The sequence below is a fragment of the Lemur catta genome, chromosome 1 (assembly GCF_020740605.2).
Source record: "Lemur catta isolate mLemCat1 chromosome 1, mLemCat1.pri, whole genome shotgun sequence".
Classification (NCBI taxonomy): domain Eukaryota; kingdom Metazoa; phylum Chordata; class Mammalia; order Primates; family Lemuridae; genus Lemur; species Lemur catta.
This window is the reverse complement of record NC_059128.1, coordinates 189,587,706-189,611,039: the sequence shown is the minus strand read 5'-3', so window position 1 is coordinate 189,611,039 and position 23,334 is coordinate 189,587,706. Positions and strand designations below refer to the sequence as shown.

Below are 23,334 nucleotides of genomic sequence, written 5' to 3'. Positions count from 1 at the left end.
CTATAACAGGACTTATCACAAGAAATTCATCAAAACAGCGGTAGTCCAGATAATACACTTGCACAAGAACACTTGCCTAACAATGTCTGTCTCTACTGATAAACTAATACCAACTCCTGCAACAAACCCCTGTTACCCATGATCTTTGTTTCAAAGCAGCTTACAGGTAATTCTTTTTTTCAAAAAAAAAAAAAGAAAAGAAAAGAAAAGAAAGCTTTCCCTTACCCCAACCTCTTTGAATGTATCTATGGTCTGCCATAGCACACATATCCTGAATTGTAATTCCTTGCTCTTCCCTAATAAGCTCTTTATTTCAGAGAGTCAGTCTCTCTCCTATTTATTTTTGGTTAACAACTAACTGATTCCTTCATTAATTGAGTTAAATTTTTTGACATGTATTCATTTTATAGTTCTCTGTTTGTGATTTTACCTTTTAAAAATAATCTTTAACAGATGGAATGGGTTGAAAAGTGAATGGGCAATGAGTAGAGGCAACATGTGTCTATAACTCTTTAAAGAAGTTTAGATTAGAGGTCAAATTGTTCTTCCATTACCCCTCCAGAGAAGCAGCATCTACACTGCTCTGGAGAACTACCCAATCCCTACTACATGCAATCTCAGTGCAACTGTCAGACAAGGTGCCCGCTAGGGTTCCTGAAACTGCAAGGGGCTTTCAGCTTAGGTCCAGGTGCTCACTGCACAAAGATCCAATTATTAAGACAGAGAGGATTGCCAAGGAAGAAAGGATTTTTTAACGCAAAAGATGTCTATTGGGAGAACAGGGAATCAGCCTCAAATTTATCTCCCCAACTAACAGAGATTACAGGCTTTTTAAGGAGGGGCTGTGTGCATTGGGGCAGGTACTGGTGTAACTAACAAGGGGCTACATTGGGATGGATTGGTGAGGGATGGTGAGTACTGGTGTGAGGAAGTCTGCCCAGGGGCCTTCAGAATCTCAGCAACTTTGTCTTGCAGAAATCCCACCATTTCTGTGAAACAATTAAGAAAGGTCGAGTAGTTAGTTAAGAGTTTCAGGGTTCTGGTCATCAAGCTCTACTGGCCTGAGAATCTAAAACATCAGAGGGAGAGGATTATGAAAACATATAGGAGTCATTGATGTTTATTCACAGAGCTGATTACACTAGATTCAGGTATGTCCTCTTAAGGTGGCCAAAGCCATAGGTCACTAAGGTTGATGTCACATTGACTCCACCCAAGCCTCACTGCTCTTAGTGCCACCTGTCTCTCTAGCAAACTAGCTTCTGGGATCCCTGAGAGTGAAGATGCCCACAGGGTGACCTCAGCATCAGCGTGCGAAGTGGGCTGGCAGGGCATGATATCAGCGTGCTCTGCAGGCCATGAGTGGAGTCTGGTCATTGCTCTCCTGGCTTTGGCTTACTGGTGCCCCAGGCGTGTGGAGAAGGAGGGGCATGAAGTCACCTTGCTGCATGGATCATGGGCCCTGGCAGATGTGAGAGGAAGTCAGAGCAGTGTGTGAATGGATCCTCAGGCCCTTACATGTATTCATCTTTTAAAGTAGAAGGACCAAAACTTGTAGAGGTGTAGTAACTTGCACAAGATTACACAGTAGAGCCAGATACTACATAGTCTAATGATTCTGTTTTTATAAAAGTAATAATATATAATATATTCTGTTATATTATATATTATATATAAATATATTATACATTAATATATTTATTTTGGAGAGTCGGTCTCTCTGCTGCTGTTTATTTTAGGTTGACATCTAGTTCCTTCATTGAGTTAAAGTTTTTGACATATATTCATTTTATATTTCTATATTTGTGATTTTACCTTTTAAAAATAATCTTTAACAGATGGAGTGGGTTGAAAAGTGAATGGGCAATGAGCAGAGGCAACATGTGTATATAATATAATATAAAAGCAACAATAATAGTCATATCTTACTCATGAAAGTTTTTGAAGATTAAATGAGGTGATGCATGTAAAATGCCTTACATATTCCTAAAATTCTTCCATATCCTCCTTACCCATGGGAGTCTGTCCATCTAGCTCAGAACAGGGACCAATTCTGATTTCTAGTTGGGTCTCCAGTGACTTGACACAAGGGAGATGCAAAAATGCTGAGCAAAAGGCCTGAAGCCAAGATGGTAGATCTTATCAAGCAAAAGGTGGAGCCAAGTGGAGGTGTCTCAGCTGCATCCCGCCAAGCATGCACATAGGCACACACCTAAACTTGTACCTTCTCATTGGCATCACCCTTCCTGGACTCATCTGGACTAGACACCTGGTATCATACTGCTCTTGCACTCCTTGCACATCTGACTAGTCACTGACTCTCTCTGCTATTCCTTCCCTATTCTCTCTTTCCCCTAGATAAGGCCTCATCAAATGACCTCCAATTTACTCCCTCAAATTGCTTCATTTGTTCAATTAAAAAATATTTATTGATGCTTAATAATCATTTAGTACACCAACATTTCCAATTCTACCCCTTCCCAGCACATGGTGGGATTATACTTCCTGGCCCCTGATCAGTGAGGCTGAGTGGATGCGACCCACCCTTCTTACTTTCAGACACAGCATTTGGTTGCCACTTTGAGGAGCCCCAGAGCTCTGTTTTCTCTCTCTCTAGCAACATGCAGCCTTTGAAATGGTGGTAACTTCATCAGCCTGCATCCCTGCATGGCTAAGGTGAGAAGAGCCACTGGATTGCTCTTCTGACAGATACAGATGCCTGCACTAGTAAGCAAAAACAAATTTGGCTCCTGCCCTAGTGGAGCTTAGATAGAGGAATCTCTGTAAAATATGAACTGACCATGTCCCTGTCCCTGCTTTAAAACTTTCAATATCTTCCCATTGTTTGAAGGATAAAGTCCACACTCTTAGCCTGGTATTCTAGCCCTTTGCCACCCAGCCCCAAACTACACTTTGGGCTCCATTCTTCACCCTCATTTATTTTTTGGTACAGCCACACTGTCCTACAGGCTATTTACTGCCTTAATCCATATGTTTTCACTCCCCTTCCTGAAACTTCACTCGTGCCATACATTTAACCTGGGATGGCTTCTGCCCATGTTTGCATGTACGGGTTCACTACTCTGTGCTTGTTAAATACCTGATGCCACCCTCTGCTAACTCTTTTACAACATTCATAACAATCTTAATTACATGTTTCATTGGTTGTCTTCTTCCAGGGCTGTAAACTTCTTGAGAAGTTCATCTTCTTCACGCACAGACATACATCAGAGATATTGCAGGTATAGTTCCTGACCACTGTAATAAAGTGAATATCACAATAAAGCCAGTCACACAAATTTTTTGGTTTCTCAGTGCATACAAAAATCATGTTTATATTATACTGTAGTTTATTAAGTGTGCAAGAGCATGTTTTAAAAAACCATATACATACCTTAATTAAAAGATACTTTATTTCTAAAAATGCTAATGATTATCTGACCCTTCAGTAAGTTACAATTTTTGGCTGATGGAGAGTTCTTTCTTCAATGTTGATGGCTGCTGACTAATTAGGGTGGTGGTTGCTGAAGGCTGGGGTGGCTGTGGCATTTCTTAAAATGAGACAATAATGAAGTCTGCCACATCCATTGACTCTTCCTTTCATGATAGATTTCTCTGTAGCATGGAATGATGTTTGATAACATTTTACCCACAGTAGAGCTCTTTCAAAAAAGAGTCAATCTTCTTTAACCCTGCCACTGCTCTAGTTTATGCAACATTTTAAATATTTTGTTTTTGTTTCAACAATGCTCACAGCATGTTCACCAGGAGTAGATTTCATCTCAAGAAACCACTTCCTTTCCTCACCCATAAGAAGCAACTCCTCATCCGATAAAGTTTGATTGTGAGATTGCAGCAATCACATGACCACATCTTCAGGCTCTCCTTCTAATTCTTTTTGCTGTTTCCACCACATCTGCAGTTACTTCCTCCACTGAAGTCTTGAACCCCCTAACTCATTCATGAGGGTTGTTGGAATCAACTTCCTCCAAAATCCTGTTAATGTTGATATTTTGACCTCTTCCCATGAATCACGAATGTTCTTAATGGCATCTAGAATGGATCTTTGCCCAGATCCATTATAGGAATCACTATCTACGGCAGCTGTACCATTACAAAATGTATTTCTTAAATAATAAGACTTGAAATTACAAATTACTCCTTCATCCATGGACCGCAGAATGGATGTTGTATTAGCAGGCATGAAACCAACATTCATCTCCTTGTACATTTCCATCAGAGCTCTTTAGTGACCAGGTACATTCTTAAATGAGCAGTAATCTTTTGAAATGAATTTTTTTTTTTCTGAGCAATAGGTTTAACCAGTTGGCTTAAAATAGTCAATAAACCATGCTGAAAACAGATGTGCTATTATCTGGGCTTTGTTGTTCCATTTATGGAGCACAGGCAGAGTAGATTTAGCATAATTCTTAAGGGCCCTAGTTTTTTCAGAATAGTAAGTGAGCATTGGCTGCAACTTAAAGTCACCAGCTGCATTAGTCTCTAACAAGAGAGTCAGATTGTCCTTTGAAGCCAGACATTGACTTCTCTCAGCTATAAAAGTCCTAGATGGCATCCTTCCAACAGAAGATTGTTTCATCTACATTGAAAGTCTGTTGTTGAGTGTAGCCATTTTTCATCCATGATCTTAAGTAGATCTTCTGGATAACTTGTTGTAGCTTCTCCATCAACACTTGCCACTTCACTTTGCACTTTTATGTTATGGAGATGATTCTTTTCCTTAAACCTCATGAACCAACCTCTGTTAGCTTCAAACTGCTCTGCGGCTTCCTCACCTCCCTCAGGCTTCGTAGATAGCATTGATGAGAGTTAGGGCCTTGGTCTAGATTAGGCTTTGCTTGAGGGAATGTTGTGGCTGCTTTGATCTATCTTGACCACTAAAACTTTCTCCATAACAGCAACAAAGATGTTTCCCTGTCTTATCATTTGCATGTTCACTGGAGTAGCACTTTTCATTTCCTTCAAAAACTTTTCCTTTGCATACACAGTTTGGTTGTTTGGTACCAAAGGCCTAATTTTGGGCCTATCTCAGCTTTTAACAGGCTTTCCTCATTAAGCTTAATCATTTCTAGCTCTTGATTTAAAGGGAGAAATGTGTGACTCTTCCTTTCACCTTGAACACTTAGAGGCTGTTGTAGGGTTATTAATTGGCCTAATTACAATACTGCTGTGTCTCAGCAAATAGGGAGGCCTGAGGAGAGGGAGAGAAGGAGGACTGGCTGGTTGGTGGAGCACTCAGTACGTACACAACATATATCAATTAAGTTTGCCATCTTATATGGACATGGTTCATGGCACCCCACCACAATTACAACAGTAACATCAAAGATCACTGATCAAGAATCATCAAAAAGATATAATAATGAAAATTTTGAAATATTGTGAGAATTTCCAAAATGTGACACAAAGACACAAAGTAAGTATATGTTGTTAGAAAATGGTACCAATAGACTTGCTGAATGTGTGGTTGCCACAAACCTGCAATTTGTAAACAATGCAATTATCTTTGATGTGCAATAAAGTGAGACACAATAAAATGAAGTATGCCTGTATAAGAACTTAAATATTTATTAAATGAATGATGGCTCATTGTATCCTTCAAGGCTCATTAAAAATGCTCTCAGTTCCATATATCTGTTTCTTATTTCTACTGTAAAAAATTACCACAAAATTGATGGCTAAAACAACACAAAAGTATTATCTTGCACTTCTGTAGGAGTGCAAGGGCTGCATTCTTTTTTGGCAGCTGTAAGGGAGAATCTGTTTCCTTGCTTTTTCCAGCCTCTAGGGGCTGCCCACATTCTTTGGCTCATGGCCCCCACATTTCATCTTCAAACCCAGCAATGTTGCATCTCTCTGAGCACTTTGTCAGAGTCACATACCCTTCTAACTCTGAACTCAGTCACGAAAGGTTCTCTGATTTAAAGATCCATGTAATTAGATTGGGCTCACTTAGGTAATATAGGACACTTTCCCTATCTCAAATCCTTAACTTAATAACTTGTTCTTTTCACCATGTATCATATTCACAGTTCTAAGGATTAGGACAGGGATGTCTTTTAGGGGGCCATTATTCTGCCTACCACATTCCAGAGTCTTTTCTTGCTTCTTTCTCTAACTTGGCATTTATGCCTCAACATCAGCCAAATGAAGACTTCCAGGGTTTCTCCCAGAAGATGAGTAATTATATAATTTATTGTCAAAACTGAGACACTTTGGAGAGTAAAAAGGAGCACTATTAACATTTACACCAGGACAGCAGGTCTATGAGGGCTGTCCAGAAAGTATCCAGCCATGGATATGATGGATACAATGGCTGGACAGCACTCGTACACTGGGCTGACCAGACATGGCAGGATGAAATGGGTGTGTGACCTGTGGAGTTGGAGCTAAGTTGGAGCAATGCTATTATGGACCCTACCCTCTAGCCTGGTCTCTTAGAGAGAGACAAGAAGATGTTGGGTGGTTTTACTTTCCTCAGAAAATCCATGTTTTAGGTTGGAGATGGGAAACTTTATCCAGTTCAACAGGCTGAACAGGATATTTTTCTCCTCTACTTTAACAATATATAAACAATATGATGTTTATGTAAGAAATATTAGACTTTTATCTATAGTATATCTTGCAAATATTAACTCCTGGTTTGACATTTGTCTTCTGACTTTGTGATAAAGCCTCCTTTAGCAAGTAGTTCCAATATAACTTGTACCCACATAACCAAAGATGAAAAGAATTCAAGGTGAGGAAAAATAGGGATCTGCCTCATATTGGACTTGTAAAGGTGATTTTCAGCTTTGGGAAGAAATGAAAAGCATATTAAAGTAAGGATCCCATAGCTTTTCTTTTATCTGATCAAGGCTTTCCATTTCAAAGTCTGTTAATCTTACATCACAAATGGAGCCAGAAGATATTTCAGGAAATTACCTTGTGATTTTAATATTCAGATAAGTTAAATGTTATACTCAATCAGTTATTACTTTGCAGCTGCAAAATAACAGCTTTCCAATTCTGTCGTGCCATCTACATTTTTCTCTATAAAAGAACTTTCCTTTCCCTCACATCCCAAACTTTTTTTTTCCTTTGCTTCTTCTTATATTTTTAATGATATATCACTATGGACTTATGATTATTTATTTTCATTTATTCAATGTGTTATAATCCATTACCATCTGTATTCTTTTTTGATGCTCAAATTGTCTTAAATTTGGCCAGTGGGAGTCCCATTTAGCTCTTCCAGTAACCTTTTGACATGTCTCCATCATCAGTCTTTGAGTTCTTTCTCTTCTATGGCACTAGATAATTTTAAACTCACTTTATCTGCCCCCAACCTGAACTGCCATTTCTCCAAAGAGCTCTGGTTCCTTTCAGTGGAGAGTAATATTTAGAAACAAAGATCTGTTCTTTAGGTATACTCATTGCTACTGGGTGTCATTGCCTTTCATCCCTTTTAGTTTCCCTTTGGCACGTCCCCTTTCTCATTATTTTGTTTCGCTGAATAGTATTTGAATTGGAATATACCTTTTTGGAAAAAAAAAAAACAGTCTTCTAAACTCTCCAATCAAAAGACATAGAGTGGCTGATGGATTAAAAAACAAAACCCAACTATATGTTGTCTACAAGAAACTCACTTCACCTATAAAGACACACATAGACTGAAAATAAAGAGATGGAAAAACATATCCCATGCAAATGGAAACAAAAAATGAGCAGGAGTAGCCATGCTTCTGTCAGATAAAATAGATTTTAAGACAAAAACTGTAAAAAGAGACAAAAAAGGTCATTATAGAATGATAAAGGGGTCAATGCAGCTAGAGGATATAACAATTCTAAATATATGTGCACCCAACACTGGTGCACCCAGATATATAAAGTAAATATTATCAGAGCTAAAGAAAGAGACCCCAATACAGTAATTGTTGGAAACTTCAACACCCCACTTTCAGCATTGGACAGATCATCCAGACAGAAAAATCAACAAAGAAATATTGAACTTAATCTGCACTATAGACAAAATAGACCCAACGATATTTACAGAACATTCCAACCAACAGCTGCAGAATACATGTCCTTCTCAGTTCATGGATCATTCTCAAGGATAGACCATATGTCAGGCCACAAAACAAGTCTTAACATTTCAAAAAAAATATTGAAATCATATTAAGTATTTTATCTTACCACTGTGGAATAAAACTAGAAATCAATAACAAGAGAAACATTGGAAACTATACAAACACATGGAAATTAAACAATATGCTCCTGCAGGTCAATGAAGAGATTAAGATCAAAAAATTTCTTGAAACAAATGAAAATGAAAACACAACATATCAAAACCTATGGGATATAATAAAAGCAGAAATAAGAGGAATATTTATATCAATAAGTGCCTACATCAAAAAAGCAGAAAAGCTTCAAATAAATGATATAATGATACATCTTAAAAAATTAGAAAAACAAGAGCAAACCAAACCCAAAATTAGTAGAAGAAAAGAAATAATAAAGACCAGAGCAGAAATAGGATATTTCGTATTTCAATTTCATAAATAAAATTGAAACCAAAAAAATTGATGAAATGAAAACTTGGTTTTTTGAAAAGATAAACAAGATAGACACACCTTTAGCCAGATGAACTAAGAAAAAAAGATGAACTAAAAAAAAAAAGAAGACCCAAAGAAACAAAATTAGAAATGAAAAAGGAGACATTACAACTGATAACTGCAGAAATCCAAGGATCATTAGAGACTACTATGAGCAACTATATACCAATAAATTGGAAAACCTAGAAGAAATCAATAAATTCCTAAACATATAAAACCTGCCAAGATTAAACCAGGAAGAAATCCAAAACCTGATTAAAGCAATAACAAGTAACAGTATAGAAGAATTAATGAAAAGTCTCCCATCAAGGAAAAGCCCCAGAACATGATGGCTTCACTGTGGAATTCTACCAAGCATTCAAAGAAGATCTAATACCGATCCTACTTAAACTATTCTAAAAAATCAAGGAGGAGGGAATATTCCCAAACTTATTCTATAAGGCCTGTATCACCCTGATATCAAAACCAGACACAGACACAACAAAAAAAGAAAGCTATAGTCCAATATCTCTAGCAAACATAGATGCAAAAATCCTCAACAAAATACTAGTAAACTGAATTCAACTGCACGTTAAAAAGATTATTCATCATGATCAAGTGGGATTCATTCCAGGGTTGTGAGGATGGTTCAACATACACAAATCAATCAATAGGCTGCATCCTATCAACAAGACAAAGGGCAAAAACCATATGATCATTTCAATTGAAATTGAAAAATCATTTGATAAAATTCAACATCATTCATGATAAAAACTCTCAAAATACTGGGTATAGTAGGAACTTAACCCTAATATGATAAAAGCCACATATGACAGACTCACAGCTAGTATACCGAATGGGGTAAAAATGAAAGCCTTTCTTCTAAGATCTGAAACATGACAAGGATGCCCACCTTCACCACTGTTATTCGTTATTCGACATGGTACTGGAAGTTCTAGCTAGAGCAATCAGACAAGAAAAAGAGATAATGGGCATCCAAATTGGAAAAGAAGAGGTGAAATTATCCTTGTTTACAGATAATATGATTTTATATCTAGAGAAAACTAAAGACTCTACAAAAAACTATGAGAACTAATAAACAAATTCAGTGAATTTGCAGGATACAAACTCAACATACAAAAATCAGTAGCATTTCTATATGCTAACAGCAACAATCTGAGAAAGAAGCCAAGACAGTAATCCCATTTACAATACCTACAAATAAAATAAAATACCTAGGAGTAAACTTAACCAAAGAAGTGAAAAGTCTCCACAATGAAAACTATAAAACATTGATGAAAGAAATTGAAGAGGAGACAACAAAATGAAAAGATATTCCATGCTCATGGATTGGAAGAATCAATATTATTAAAATGTCCACACTACCCAAAGCAATCTACAGATTCAATGCAATCTCTATCAAAATACCAACGACATTCTTCACAGAAATAGAAAAACAATCCTAAAATTTATATGGACCTACAAAAGACCCAGAATAGCCAAAGTTATCCTGAGTAAAAACAAAACTAGAGGAATCACATTACCCTACTTCAAATTATTCTACTGAGCTGTAGTAATAAAAACAGCATGGTACTAGCATAAAAACAGACACATAGACCAATGGGACAGAATAGAGAACCCAGAAACAAATCCAACATCTCTAGTGAACTTATCTTCGACGAAGTTGCCAAGAACATACACTGGGGAAAGGACAGTCTCTTCAAAAATGGTGCTGGGAATACTGTATATCCATATGCAGAAGAATGAAACTAGGCCCTTATCTCTTGCCATATACAAAAATCAAATCAAAATGGAGTAAAGACTTAAATCTAAGACCCGAAACTATGAAACTACTAAAAGAAAACATTGGGGAAACATGTGAGGACATTGATCTGAGCAAGAATTTCTTGAGTAATGCCCCCAAAGCACAGGCAACCAAAGCAAAATTGGACAAATGGGATCACATCAAGCTACAAAGCTTCTACACAGTAAAGGAAACAATCAACAAAGTGAAGAGACAACCCACAGAATGGTAGAAAATATTTGCAAACTACTCATCTGACAAGAGATTAATAACTACAATATATAAGAAGCTCCAATGACTCAATAGGAAAAAATCAAATAATCTATTTAAAAAATGGGCAAAAATTAGGGGGTTGGGGGGGTAAACTCACAACTAATGGATGTGGTGAGCATTGTAGAGGGGAACGGCATGCCTCTAATCCTTGCTTGGGTGAGGCAAAGATGTGAAATGTACCCAAAATGTTTGTACCCTCATAATATCCTGAAATAAAAAAATAAAAAACAATGGAAGCATTGATATAAGATGAAGGAAGCTAAGTAGGCCAAGGGGAATGATTCCTGAATAGCAACTTCCTGAATGCCAGCATTAAGCATGTTTGTTTATTTCTATTTTGTAGTATTATATTGGCTTAATTTCATTGCTCTTTATTATCAAACCTTAATGAAAATAAAATTAAAACCAATAAAAAAATGAGCAAAAGATCTGAATAAACATTTTTCAAAAGAAGACATACAAATGGGCAACAGGTATATAAAAAATGCTCAATATCATTAGTCATCAGAGAAATACAAATAAAAACTATAATACAATGAGATATCATCTCACCCCAGTTAAAATGGCTTTTATCAAAAAGACACAATAATGAATGCTTGCAAGGATGTGGTGAAAGGGGAACTCTCATACATTGTTGGTAGGAATGTATATTAGTGCAACCACTATGGAGAATGGTAAGGAGATTTCTCAAAAAACTAAAAATGGAACTACCATATGACCCAGCAATCTCACTGCTAGGTATATATCCAAAACAAAAGAAATCATTATATCAAAAAGATATCTACATTCTCATGTTTATTGCAGCACTATTTACAATAGCCAAGATTTGGAATCATCCCAAGTGTTCATCAACAGATGAATGGATAAAGAAATTGTAGTACAGGGTCGGGGGAGGGGGGGTGGCAAACCTAAACTTTTATACCCCCACAATATGCTGAAATAATAATAAAAAGTAAAAAAAAATTATCAAAGAAAAAAAATTAAAAAAATTAAAAACGCTAACAGTAAAAAAAAAAAAAGAAATTGTAGTACATAGACACAATAGGATATTTTATAGCCATAAAAAGAATGAAATCCTACTATTTGCAACAACATGGATGGAACTGGAGAACATTATGTTAAGCGAAATAAGTGAAGTACAGAAAGACAAATCTCACATGTTCTCATTTGTACGTGGGAGCTAAATATTAAAACAATTGATCTCATGGAGACAGAGAGTACAATGATGGTTACCAGAGGCTAGGAAGGTTGGTGGAGAGGGAGGAATAAAGTGGGGATGGTTAATGGGTACAAAAATACAGTTAGATAGAATGAGCAATGTTTGGTAGCACAACAAAGTGACTGTAGTCAACGTTATGGTATACTTTAAAATAACTAAAAGAGTGAAATTGGAATGTTCCTAACACAAAGAAATGATAAACACTTGATGTGATGGATACCTCAAATTACCCTGATTTGATTAATACACTCATTTCAACATATTCTCATAAAACATGTTCTCACTTTTCAACCTTGAAATACTATCCTAAAGAAAAAACCCTAAACCCCAGCACCTAACACGATGCTTGGCATTTATTAGGTATCCTATCAATATTTGCTGAATGAAGGAATAAATATGGGGAGGGGGAATACATGCATAAAGACATTTGTTGCTGAATTATTTACAAGATGAAAAATTGGCTGCAATGTAAATCAGTGTATTACAATCAAATCAATTGATTTGCCTGCATCAAAACATCACATGTACCCCGTGAATATATACTACTATTATGTATCCATAATAATTAAAAATCAAAAATCAAAAAAACACAACTTATAGAAGAACATTCTTGTTATTCCCAATATTTTGCTATTACAAGGAATACCACAATGATGACACTTGCACCTACACTTCTTCAGGTCTGTGGTTGTGTATCTAAAGGGAAAATGCCTACAGGTGAGATTGCTAAATTAAAAGGTAAGTGCAAATGTGGCTTTGTTAGATTGTGCTAAATTCTCCTCCACAGGGTTCATGCCATTTTGTATTTCTACCAGCATTCTATGACAGTATTTATTTTCCCACAGCCTCACTAACAGAATTACAGAATATGCTATCAAACTTACATAGTTTTGCAAACATGACAGGTGAGAAATGGTATCTAAATGGGATGTTAATTTGCATTTCTCTAATGCAAGAAAAAGCAGCTGAGGAATTTTTCACTTATTTAAGGATCATTCGAATATCATCTATTGACCATGTGCATATCTTTTGTACGTTGTGCTATAGGGTTCTGGTTCTTTTTTTCTTGTTTTTGTAATGTTCTTTTATATTAGACCCTTATCTATGTTATGTATTACAAATATTAGCTCCCAGCTTGTTATTTGTCTTTTGATGTTGTTTGCTGTAATTTCTTTCATTTTTATGTAGTCAAATTTAGCAATATTTTCTTTTTATCATGCCTGGATTTTGAGTTATAATTGAGCAAAAACTACTATAAATGTAGGCATTAATTTTTATGTCATTAGTAATTTGAAATCTGTCAAATTCATCTACTTACTTTGATGTCTTCAATGTATAATGCTGTAGTCATCAGTCATCTAACGACCAAAAGTTTTCCTGCCTCTTTTTTTCTTTCTGCTTTTAAAAGAATCCATTTAGAATAACCTGATGTTGACAGGTTATTGTCAACCTGATGTTGACAAAAGCAATTTGACAATATGTATTAAGACATAAAACATGTTCTCACTTTTCAACCTTGAAATACTACCTTAAAGAAAAAATCCTAAACCCAGCACCTAACACAGTGCTTGGCATTTATTAGGTATCCCATTAATATTTGCTAAATGAAGGAATAAATATGGGGAGGGGCAGTACATGCATGAAGATATTTGTTGCTGAATTATTCACAACATGAAAAATAGGCTTCAATGTAAAAAGCCAGTAGTAGAGAAGTGATTAAAATGCTATGGTGTATCTACTTCATTGAAAATTATGTAAGATTGAAAAATGATGGTTCTGAGAAATATGTAAAAATATATATGGATGTGATGATAGATGAAAAAATAAAATTACAAAATTATCAAAAATGATACATTGAGGCAAATAGTGCATGATCTCACATAAATGTGGAATCGAAAAAAGTTGAGCTCATAGAAGCAGACAGTAGAATGATGGTGTATGAGGGATGGAGGTCGGGGGCATTGAGGAAATGCTGGTCAAAGAATACAAAATTTCAGTTAGAAAGAATAAATTAAAGATATCTATTATACAACATGGTGACTACAGTTTATAACAATGTATTGTTACTAACACTTAAAAATCACTGAGAGTACATTTTAAGAGTTCTCACAACAAAAAATGATAAGTATGTGAGGTGATGCATATGTTAATTAGTTTGATTTAGCCATTCCAAAATGTATACATATTTCAAAACATCATGTTGTACATCATAAATATATACAATTTTTATTTACTAGTTTAAAAATAAAAATTTTTAAATGATATGTTGAATGTATACACACATTGAAAAAAAAATAAAGACTGCAAGGAAATCTAGCAAAATACCAACAGAGAGTTGTATATCCCTACTTTTCAAACTTTTTGTAATTTTACGATAGATTTCTGATGAAAACTGAAATTTTGCTAGATATTAATTTTCTGCTTTGAGTGTAGCAATAGAGCATTTGATGATGTGAAGTAGCCATGGCTTAAGAGAGAATTAAACCTTGCACAGAGGTACAGTACAGAATTCTCACCAAACAACTGATAGTACAACCTTGATTATACACAAAAGATCAAAGTACATGTCACAATTTTAGGAGACTGCATGGCTTTGAGTCTCAGATTTCTTCTCTGTAAATGGGGATAATAATGTCACTACTCCACAAATTGAATGGGAGGATTAAATGAGATAACACATATAAATGCTAAGAACAGAACCTGGCCTTCAATGAATTCTCCATACGTGTTAGCTGTATTGGGCTTTGGCTTTTGTTTTTCTAAAATTACTATTAATAAAGCTTGGTTACAGTGCCCCCATGTGTCCGTACATTGCAATATTTCTAGTTTTTAAAAGGATTTCTTATTACTCTAGATTAATGCATTTGAAATGACAGTTCTAAGGCCATACATTTTCCACTTGTGTTTTATATACCTATGAAGATTAAATAGCTCTTTTAAAAATAATGTGTTTTACCCATGAATATAAAAGTAACACATGCTCATTGTATAAAATTTGATACTGAGAACTATATAGAATTCTAGTCATTGTATGTATTTTATATTTTCTGTACTGTTTACGTATGTGTATATAGATATATGGATTTTATTTTTATAAATTGGGATCAGTGTTTTTTAATATAATGTTAAATTGTAGAATAAATGTAAAATATATCTTTTGCTTTAAAATAAGAGCATAAATGAACCTATGTAGCAATGGGGGTTACCTGGTAGCAAATAGAAGATAGAATCTTGTCACCACAATCTCTCATGTTCCCCATTAATAGGCAACTAAAGTAGGTACATTGAACACCAGTGGAAAAATGTTTTGAAGTGAAAGAAAATCCAATCTGATTTAGAAATACAGGGTTGTATTATACCTTACATATAAGCTGAAGAGGGATGTATTAGACTCAGTTTGTTGTACTAAGGAGGACTTCTTGTTCTTTAATATGATAATGAAATAAAATATTTATTTTAAAGTTATTTCTGCATACGTAAAATATGACCTTTGTGTAAGAAAGAAGGGAAAATAATATAGTTATATGTAGCTGATTTTTTTGCAAAGATAAAGGAAAAATAAACAAGAAACTAATGGAGGCCGGGTGAGGTGGCTCACGCCTGTAATCCTAGCACTCTGGGGGGCTGAAGCGGGTGGATCGCTTGAGGTCAGGAGTTCGAGACCAGCCTGAGTAAGACCGAGACCTCGTCTCTACTAAAAATAGAAAGAAATTATCTGGCCAACTAAAAACTATATATAGAAAAAAAATTAGCCAGGCATGGTGGCACGTGCCTGTAGTCCCAGCTACTCAGGAGGCTGAGGCAGGAGGATTACTTAAGCCCAGGAGTTTGAGGTTGCTGTGAGCTAGGCTGATGCCATGGCACTCACTCTAGCCCGGACAACAGAGCGAGACTCTGTTTCAAAAAAAAAGAGAAAGAAAGAAACTAATGGACATGGGTTTACATTTTTGCCATGGGGAAATACGGTGGACACTACCATAAAGAAAGTGATCAAATTTAGCACCATCAACAGTAGGACAAACTGATACTCCCTAGTGGATGCAGTGAGAAGTATAATATCATCTGTGGGATATCTTGCCAAAAATGTTTAACCTGAATCTAATCGTAAAGAAGCAGACAAATCCAGACTGTGGGCTATTCTGTAAATTATCTGGCTTGACTTTTCAAAAATTTCTAGGACATGAACGACTATAAGCAGAGACTAGGAAAAGACAGGGAAAATGTTCTAAATCAAAAGTGATACAGCCAAAAGCAATAGATTCTGGAGCAAACAAATTCTATAAATTATATTTTTGAGGAAATTTGGTTGTGGACGGTTAGGTCATATTGCATTAATGCTTAACATTTTATGTGTAATAATGGTACTGGGTTACATAAGAGAAGGTCTTTTGTAAAGAGATACATGATAAAGTATTTAAGCATGAAGTGTCAGGATGATTGTGTGTGTGTGTGTGTGTGTGTGTGTGTGTGTGTGTGTGTGTGACTGTGGAGAGCAAGAGACAGAGACAGAGATAGTGAAAAACGGAAAGAGTTCAAATATGGCAAAATTGTAATGACTGGTGAATTTAAGTGAAAAGTACATCTGTGTTAATTTAACTCTTCTTTCAACTTTTTTGAAGGTTTGAAATTTTTCAAAACAAAAAGTTGGAAGCACCACATGTACTCACCATCAAATTGGTTTCACTGATCATCACCTAAGAGCACATTTAGGAATAACAGATGTTGGGGGGGAAGGGATGGGTGTATATATACATAATGAGTGTGATGCGCACCGTCTAGGGGATGGACACGCTTGAAGCTCTGACTGGGGTTGGGGGAGGGCAATATACGTAAGCTAAACTTTTGTACCCCCATGATATGCTGAAATTAAAAATAAAGTTGAAAAATTAAATTCCCTCTTACCTGCCCGTTCTGGAATGAGTCAAATGAGAGTACTAGAATGGGTGGAGGGAGACAGATAAGAGGGGGTTTGTGAGGAAAAGAAAACTGGAAAAAGGAAGGTTCAAGTACACGAGGGAGGGGCAAAGAGCATGATTCTAGTTTATTGGGATAATTTAGCAGTGGTGGCTGTAACAACTTCCAAATCCCCATGGCTTAGCACAATAAAAGTTTATTGCTTGTTCCAGTCACTGTTCTAGTTGAGAAAACTGACTCAGAGAGCAAAGTAACCTGTTTAAAAACCAGAACAGGTGACAGACAAATCAGAATTCCCACCCAGTTCTGGTTCCAAAGCCTGTTCATTGTACTATGTCACACTGCTTCTGAGAGAAGGGACTTGCCAATGGTATCTTGAAATTAGAATGAGACTGTCCTAGGTCCCATTCTACCACTCTACACTTGCTCCATTATTGGGCCCATCCATCACCTAGAGGCAGGGGCCCCAACGAAACCCCATATTAGGGTTCAGACTATTCCTTCATTTGTTCTGCAAATATCATTTGAACACCTCTTGTGTCCTAAGCACAATCCTAGGATACAATAGTGAACAAGGCAGACAAAGTCCCTGCTCCTTGAAGCTTACCTTCTAGGGTGGGAAAGACACAATAAGAAAGTAAAAGAGTAATTAAGAGGTAGGGAATGGCAGGGACAGGAGGATCATGTAGATGAGGATTCAGGGGACACCTCTCTTGCACTTTTGGTTGGAATCCTGAAAGATTTGAAGACCTGAGAAAAGACTATTCTAAGCTGGGGAACAGCTACTTTAAGGGCCATGTGCCTGTAATGAGCTAGGGGTGATAGAGGGACATCGAGGCAGGTGTGTCTGGAGGCAGGGGGGCGGGGAACACGGGGCGGGCACCAGATTGAGCAAGAAGCAAACCGAGGGGATTAGGGCAGGGGGATGATGTGATCAGATTTCCATTTTTAGAAGAGCCTCTGGGCAGAATCCTGTGTGGAGAATGCAGCTATCCAGACAAGAATTGTTGGCAGCTTCGTGGCAGTGGTGGGGATAGAGAAGTGGTCAGACGGGAGATGTGTTTGGAAGGGAGAAATGGTGGGATTTGCTTGTGGACATAGGGTATGAAGGAAAAAGGAAGATATCATTTAGGTTTGGGGCCCAAGAAACACCCTGACCTGCCCATAGTCCCATTTGGTTTATAGGAACAAAGAGATTTAATGGTAAAATTTGTATGTGCCACATTATTGCTAAATTCATTGTATGATAATATTTACATGGTGTGTTTTGATCTTGGAAATCAGAGGATTAAGTTCAGTAACTGCTTAATCAGTTTCCTCATATCCTTAAAATAGGGTTGATAGTATTTGTTATACTCCCTCAATATTTTGTGAGAACAAAATGAGATAACATTTGTGAAAATACTACTCATGTGGCTGTCATCTAATAACCATCTTTTATATTTGTGTGGCACTTTCAAGGTAAAATGTGCTTTCTCATGCTTGAAGTAACTTAATCTGCTAACAGTCAACACTATGCTAAAGATCTGGTGGCCTGCCATCTGGGGAATGGTCATGTTTGAAGGGGCTGACTCGGGGAAATAGGGGGTGCAGGGAGGGGATGGAGGTATAACTACATGGTGAGTACCAGGCGCACTGTCTGGGGAATGGACACGCTTGAGGCTTTGACTCAGGGGGATGGGCGGGACATGGGCAATATATATAACCTGAGCTTTTGTACCCCCATAATAAGCTGAAATAAAATAATAATAATAATAATAAACAACAACAAAAAGATCTGGTAGACTGGAACCCCTATGACGTTATTAGGTTATGTTATTATGTTAAAATACTCATTAGCACTGCCAAGGTTTAGAAGTCTCTGTCTCTGTCTGCCTGTGTCTCTCTCTCTGTCACGTGTCTCTGTCTCTCTGGAGAGAGAGCTCACGCAAACAAGAGCAGGCCAACTCTGAGGTCTGCAGAGCAGAGCCAACACATGCTGTTTCTTGGATCTCAAACTCAACACACAGCAGTGAGCCCCTGAGACTGCCCCTTGGTGCCACCTGCAGGGAGCCAGAGGTGCTCCAGCTAAAATTCCTAGTCTTCCTTGGTTTGGTGAAAGTCAATTTGTTCATCAGAACAGGGTGACTTTCAGCTTTTAAACCGACAAATTAATTTTAATATATGTCCATCACTGCAGCTGTTTGATTTATTTGCCATTCTTTATTCTTATGCTCCATCGGGATTTTTTTCATTTAGACTACTTAGAAAATCAGATAGAAATATTTATCTTCTATTTACTTTTCAGAATATTTACCTTATATTTAACCTTTACCTTACGGATTTAGGACTTACTCTGTAAATCTTTAACCAAGAAACATATCAGAAATGTTATGCTTTTGGTTGCTATCAGATCCATGGCCGTATGCTATTTTGATAAAAGTTTTGCCTTGTTACAGATAAATGACAGAGTAAAATTGCATGATATTTGGGATTTTTGTTAAACACATAGACTTTAGCTGCTCTTGTCACAAGCAAAAAAGTAACCATGTGAGATGACAGATATGCTAATTTGCTTCACTATAGTAATCATTTTACTATCTAAAGGTATCCTACAACATGTAAGCCTCAAATATACACAGTAAAATTTATTAAAAATAAAAAGTTAAATTAAATTATGCAGATGAAATGCCTGGAAGGAATGCACTAAAATAAAATAAAATATATGACAATAATAAATATCAAGGCTTGAATATTCATAGCCTGTTTCCTCCCATCTGTTAAAGAATATTTTGCTATTGTCCACCTAGTCTTTTTCCCTTCCCTCAATTTTGGGTTTTATTAGTAGATCAGGGTGAAGGGTGTGTGTGTGTGTGTGTGTGTGTGTGTGTGTGTGTGTAGAGAGAGAGGAGCATGCTGAGGAGAGCAGGAGGGAATTGCCAAAGAAAGGAAAGACTGGTGAAATTACCTCAAAAAGAAAGCAAGTCACTGATGGAAGAAAACAAACTGGATCCCAGGGAAGAAAGGAGGAAAACTGTAAGAGTGTACAAGTTTCTGGGCAAATATTAGCAGAGATTTTGAAGAATGGCTGCTGTGTGGAGAGAGATATTGAAATGACAGGAAAAGGATACCTTTTTAAGTTTTGCTAAGGCTGGGTGCAGTAGCCCCTGTAATTCCAGCACTTTGGGAGGCCTAGGCAGGAGGATTGCTTGAGGCCAGGAGTTTGAGATCAGCCTGGGCAACATATCAAAACCCTGTCTCTACAAAAAATTAAAAACTAGCTGGGTGGGGTGGTACGCACCTGTAGTCCCAGCTACTCAGGAAGCTGAGGCCAGAGGATTGTTTGAGCCCAGATTTCAAGGCTGCAATGAGCTATGATTGCACCACTGTGCTCTGGCCTGGGTGACGCAGTGAGACCCTGTCTCTTAAAAAAATTTAAGTTTTGCTCTACATTAAGTATCTCCCCATTACCCCCACCACACACACCTAGGGGCTTTCTGAAGTGAAGATTTGAGTTGCTTTCAATATTTTTCCAGACTGTTTTCTTTGAATTTTACATCCTGCTAAGGCTAGGCCATAAGGGGCTTGACTTAATTCAGATTACCAAAATACTCAGGAACACCAGGAAGCATTTTCCAGACAGACATTTTCTATAGAAGTAAGTTAGTGACTCCCAGTTTTAGGATCGCTAGGAAGATTCAATAAAAAACACATAGATAAATTGTAAGGGAGGATGCATTTTGAGGCTTTAATCATTTCGTGAAACAGGAAAATCTCTACTATGAATTGTATAACACTGCCACCCCCTGAGATCTTCCTGAAATGGGAAACTCTTTTTGCCAATCTTTCAGCACATTTCTTATAACCTTGTTATTGCATTTAGTTTATTCTGCCTGGCTTATGTTTTCTAATAATCTTCTTATTGTAGAAATAATATATGCTGGTCTGGATTTATTCTTAATTGTGCATTGTAAGCTCACTGAAGACAGAGACTATACCTTATTTGTAAAGCAATGTCATGAAATTTAACAGCTCAGGCCTTGGAGTCAGACACACCTGAGTTTGAATCTTGGCTCTGCTACATCTCAGTTAAAATACCAAGTAGTTTTTTGTAGTTGTTGTTTAACCTTGTTTAGTCTCAGTGCTCTCATCTGTAAAATTGAGATAATAATGCCCATTTCTCTCAGGCAGTTGTGAACATTAAATGAGAAGATGTATGGAAGTGCCTAGCACAATGCCTGGCACACACAAGTCTTCAGCCAACAGTAACTATTATTATGTGTATGTCTACTTTATTATTTGAATCACTACCATGTAGCACAGAAGGAAGTGTTCAGATCTTTGCTAAACAAATCGTGGGTAAGATGAGAGAAGAAAACCATGAAAGGAATCCAGGGGCTGGCTTATTGTACTGTTTTTTCCTCTGTGTCCTCAAGATTTGGAGTACTAGGGGCTGCCATGGAGGCTTGAGGCTTGCTTCCAGCCCACATGAGCCTTGTTGGAGGTGGAATAGGAGCAAGGAGCGTCATCTCTTAGCACCAGGGCCTCCCTGAGAGTTCTGAGCTTCTCAGGGGAATTCTATTTCAATCTCCAGTCCCTTTTCCCACACCCCTCCTCCTTCACAGTGCCCCTGGAAAGTCTCCTACTGATGGGAACCTCCAGTGACTAATCTGCACCTTCGTGGGGTCCCTGGAAGTTATGGACCCTCTAAAATATCATCTCCTACATGAAGCATTTCTTGTTTTCCCCGGTCAAAATGAGATTCTCCTACAGTAGCCCACAGCACTATTGCCCTACTCTAGCTACTAACTTTATGTTGTTTCCCACAGCAAAGTGCAAAGTCTCTGAGAGCAAAGTCTGGGTCTGGTTCCCGTTGGATCACAATGAGCATACAACATTCCCAAGCAATGACTGTTATGCTAAATGCCCCTGATGCAGGTCTTGGGGCTGCAGCCTAGAGCTGGCCCTAAGCCCATGTGTTGCCCTAAACTCTAAGGTGCTACCCTGATCCCCAGAGCCTTTAGTTATAGGATTCTGCTGCCTACAGGAGAACACAGCCTCGGGACAATCAGCAGCCTGAAGTTCATTGTTTAAGACTCATGGGAGGCAGTTCCCAGCAGTAGATATCAAAAAGATGACAGAAATCCAGAAGAACAGTTTTATTTAGGGAATAAGGATTTACAAGATATTAACATCAAACTTTTTTCTCTCCATAATTTGAAGTTCATTTTTCACACCACCCAGCTATGACATGATGGAAATTCAATACCTATAACAACTGGAAACACTCTGAAAGAATTCTGACTCTATAAGCAGACAGCTTACTTAAACTTTGTTCTAGTAGTCATGCAAAATTAATAGGGCAATAATTTATTTGGTCCCAAATATGACTACTGAATTTGGAATCATCCAATGTGTCAAATTTTGCAGAATATTTTACATTTTTCATTTTCAATGATCATTACCACTTAGTTTACTAAATTTCCTGGCTAAAAATAACTATTTTCTAGATAATATTCTGAGTTGTTTAACTGAATTTAGGTGAAATAACGTAACATCTCAGGTAACGTGCTTTTCTCACTTGGCATGGGAAAAAAATATCCTTTTCACTTCGTTAGTTTCTCTTTTGAGGCTTGGCCCTTTCAGAGCCTTAGTTCTGCTTGAAGAATGCTAAAGTGTCTCCTCTTGATTTCATGCGGCTTTTCACAAATTCAGTTAATTTCCTGAATCCCTCAGCCAGCCCGTCCCCTGTGATGGCACAGCAGGGTTGCACATACCAGTTCCGGTCACTGCAGAGCTTCTTCACCCTCAGCATTCTGGTGATGTCCTTGGCTGTCAGAGCTCCAGGCATGTCCTGTTTGTTGGCCAGTAGGACAACAGGCACATTTTTAATGTGTTCATTCTTCAAAATGTGCTCAAACTCTCTCCGAGAGTCTTCCAGTCGCTGTTGGTCTGTACTGTCCACAACATACACCAGCCCATCAGTGTTCTCACAGTAATAATCCCAAACAGTTCTCATTTTTTCCTGTCCTCCAACATCCCAGACTATGAGCGAAAGACTCTTTTCCAACTCGATTGTCTCCACATTGAAACCTATCGTTGGGATGGTTGTAATATCTTCAGCAAACTTTAATTTATAAAGGAGAGTAGACTTCCCAGCTGAGTCAAGTCCCAGAAGAAGAATTTGGGCTTGCTTGGCTTTAGGGTTTTTAGAACTCAGCAGACCCATCTTATGCTCTTGTTTTTTCTTTCAAGATCTTTTCTTTTGGCCCGAGACAATATGTCCTTTCTGGGTCTTGCATGAAAATATTAGGAGGAGAGGAAAGAAAACAGCAGACGCATCATGTTATATTCTAAGAACAGGAACCTGCTTATATTTATATTGTAGCTTATCAACTTGATTATGAGCAAACAGTATTTTATTTGCAGTCCTGGCCAATCCTGAGGAATCTGTGGTGTGAGTAACCGCCAATGTCGTTGTGAGCTCAAAGGGGAAATTCCTTGTGAATGAATAAGAAGAGCCTGCCTGGATGATGCTGCAATTTGGTTCT

The 23,334-nt window shown here is 37.3% G+C and overlaps 1 protein-coding gene across 1 annotated transcript; it reads right to left on the bottom strand.

Moving 5' to 3' along the window:
* Positions 1–22,166: 22,166 nt before the first annotated feature.
* ARL14 (ADP ribosylation factor like GTPase 14) lies at positions 22,167–23,039 on the bottom strand. The gene has a single exon (XM_045556465.1). It carries the CDS (start codon positions 23,010–23,012, stop codon positions 22,434–22,436), a length of 579 nt encoding a protein of 192 aa, XP_045412421.1. The 5' UTR covers positions 23,013–23,039; the 3' UTR covers positions 22,167–22,433.
* Between the last annotated feature and the right edge of the window lie 295 nt (positions 23,040–23,334).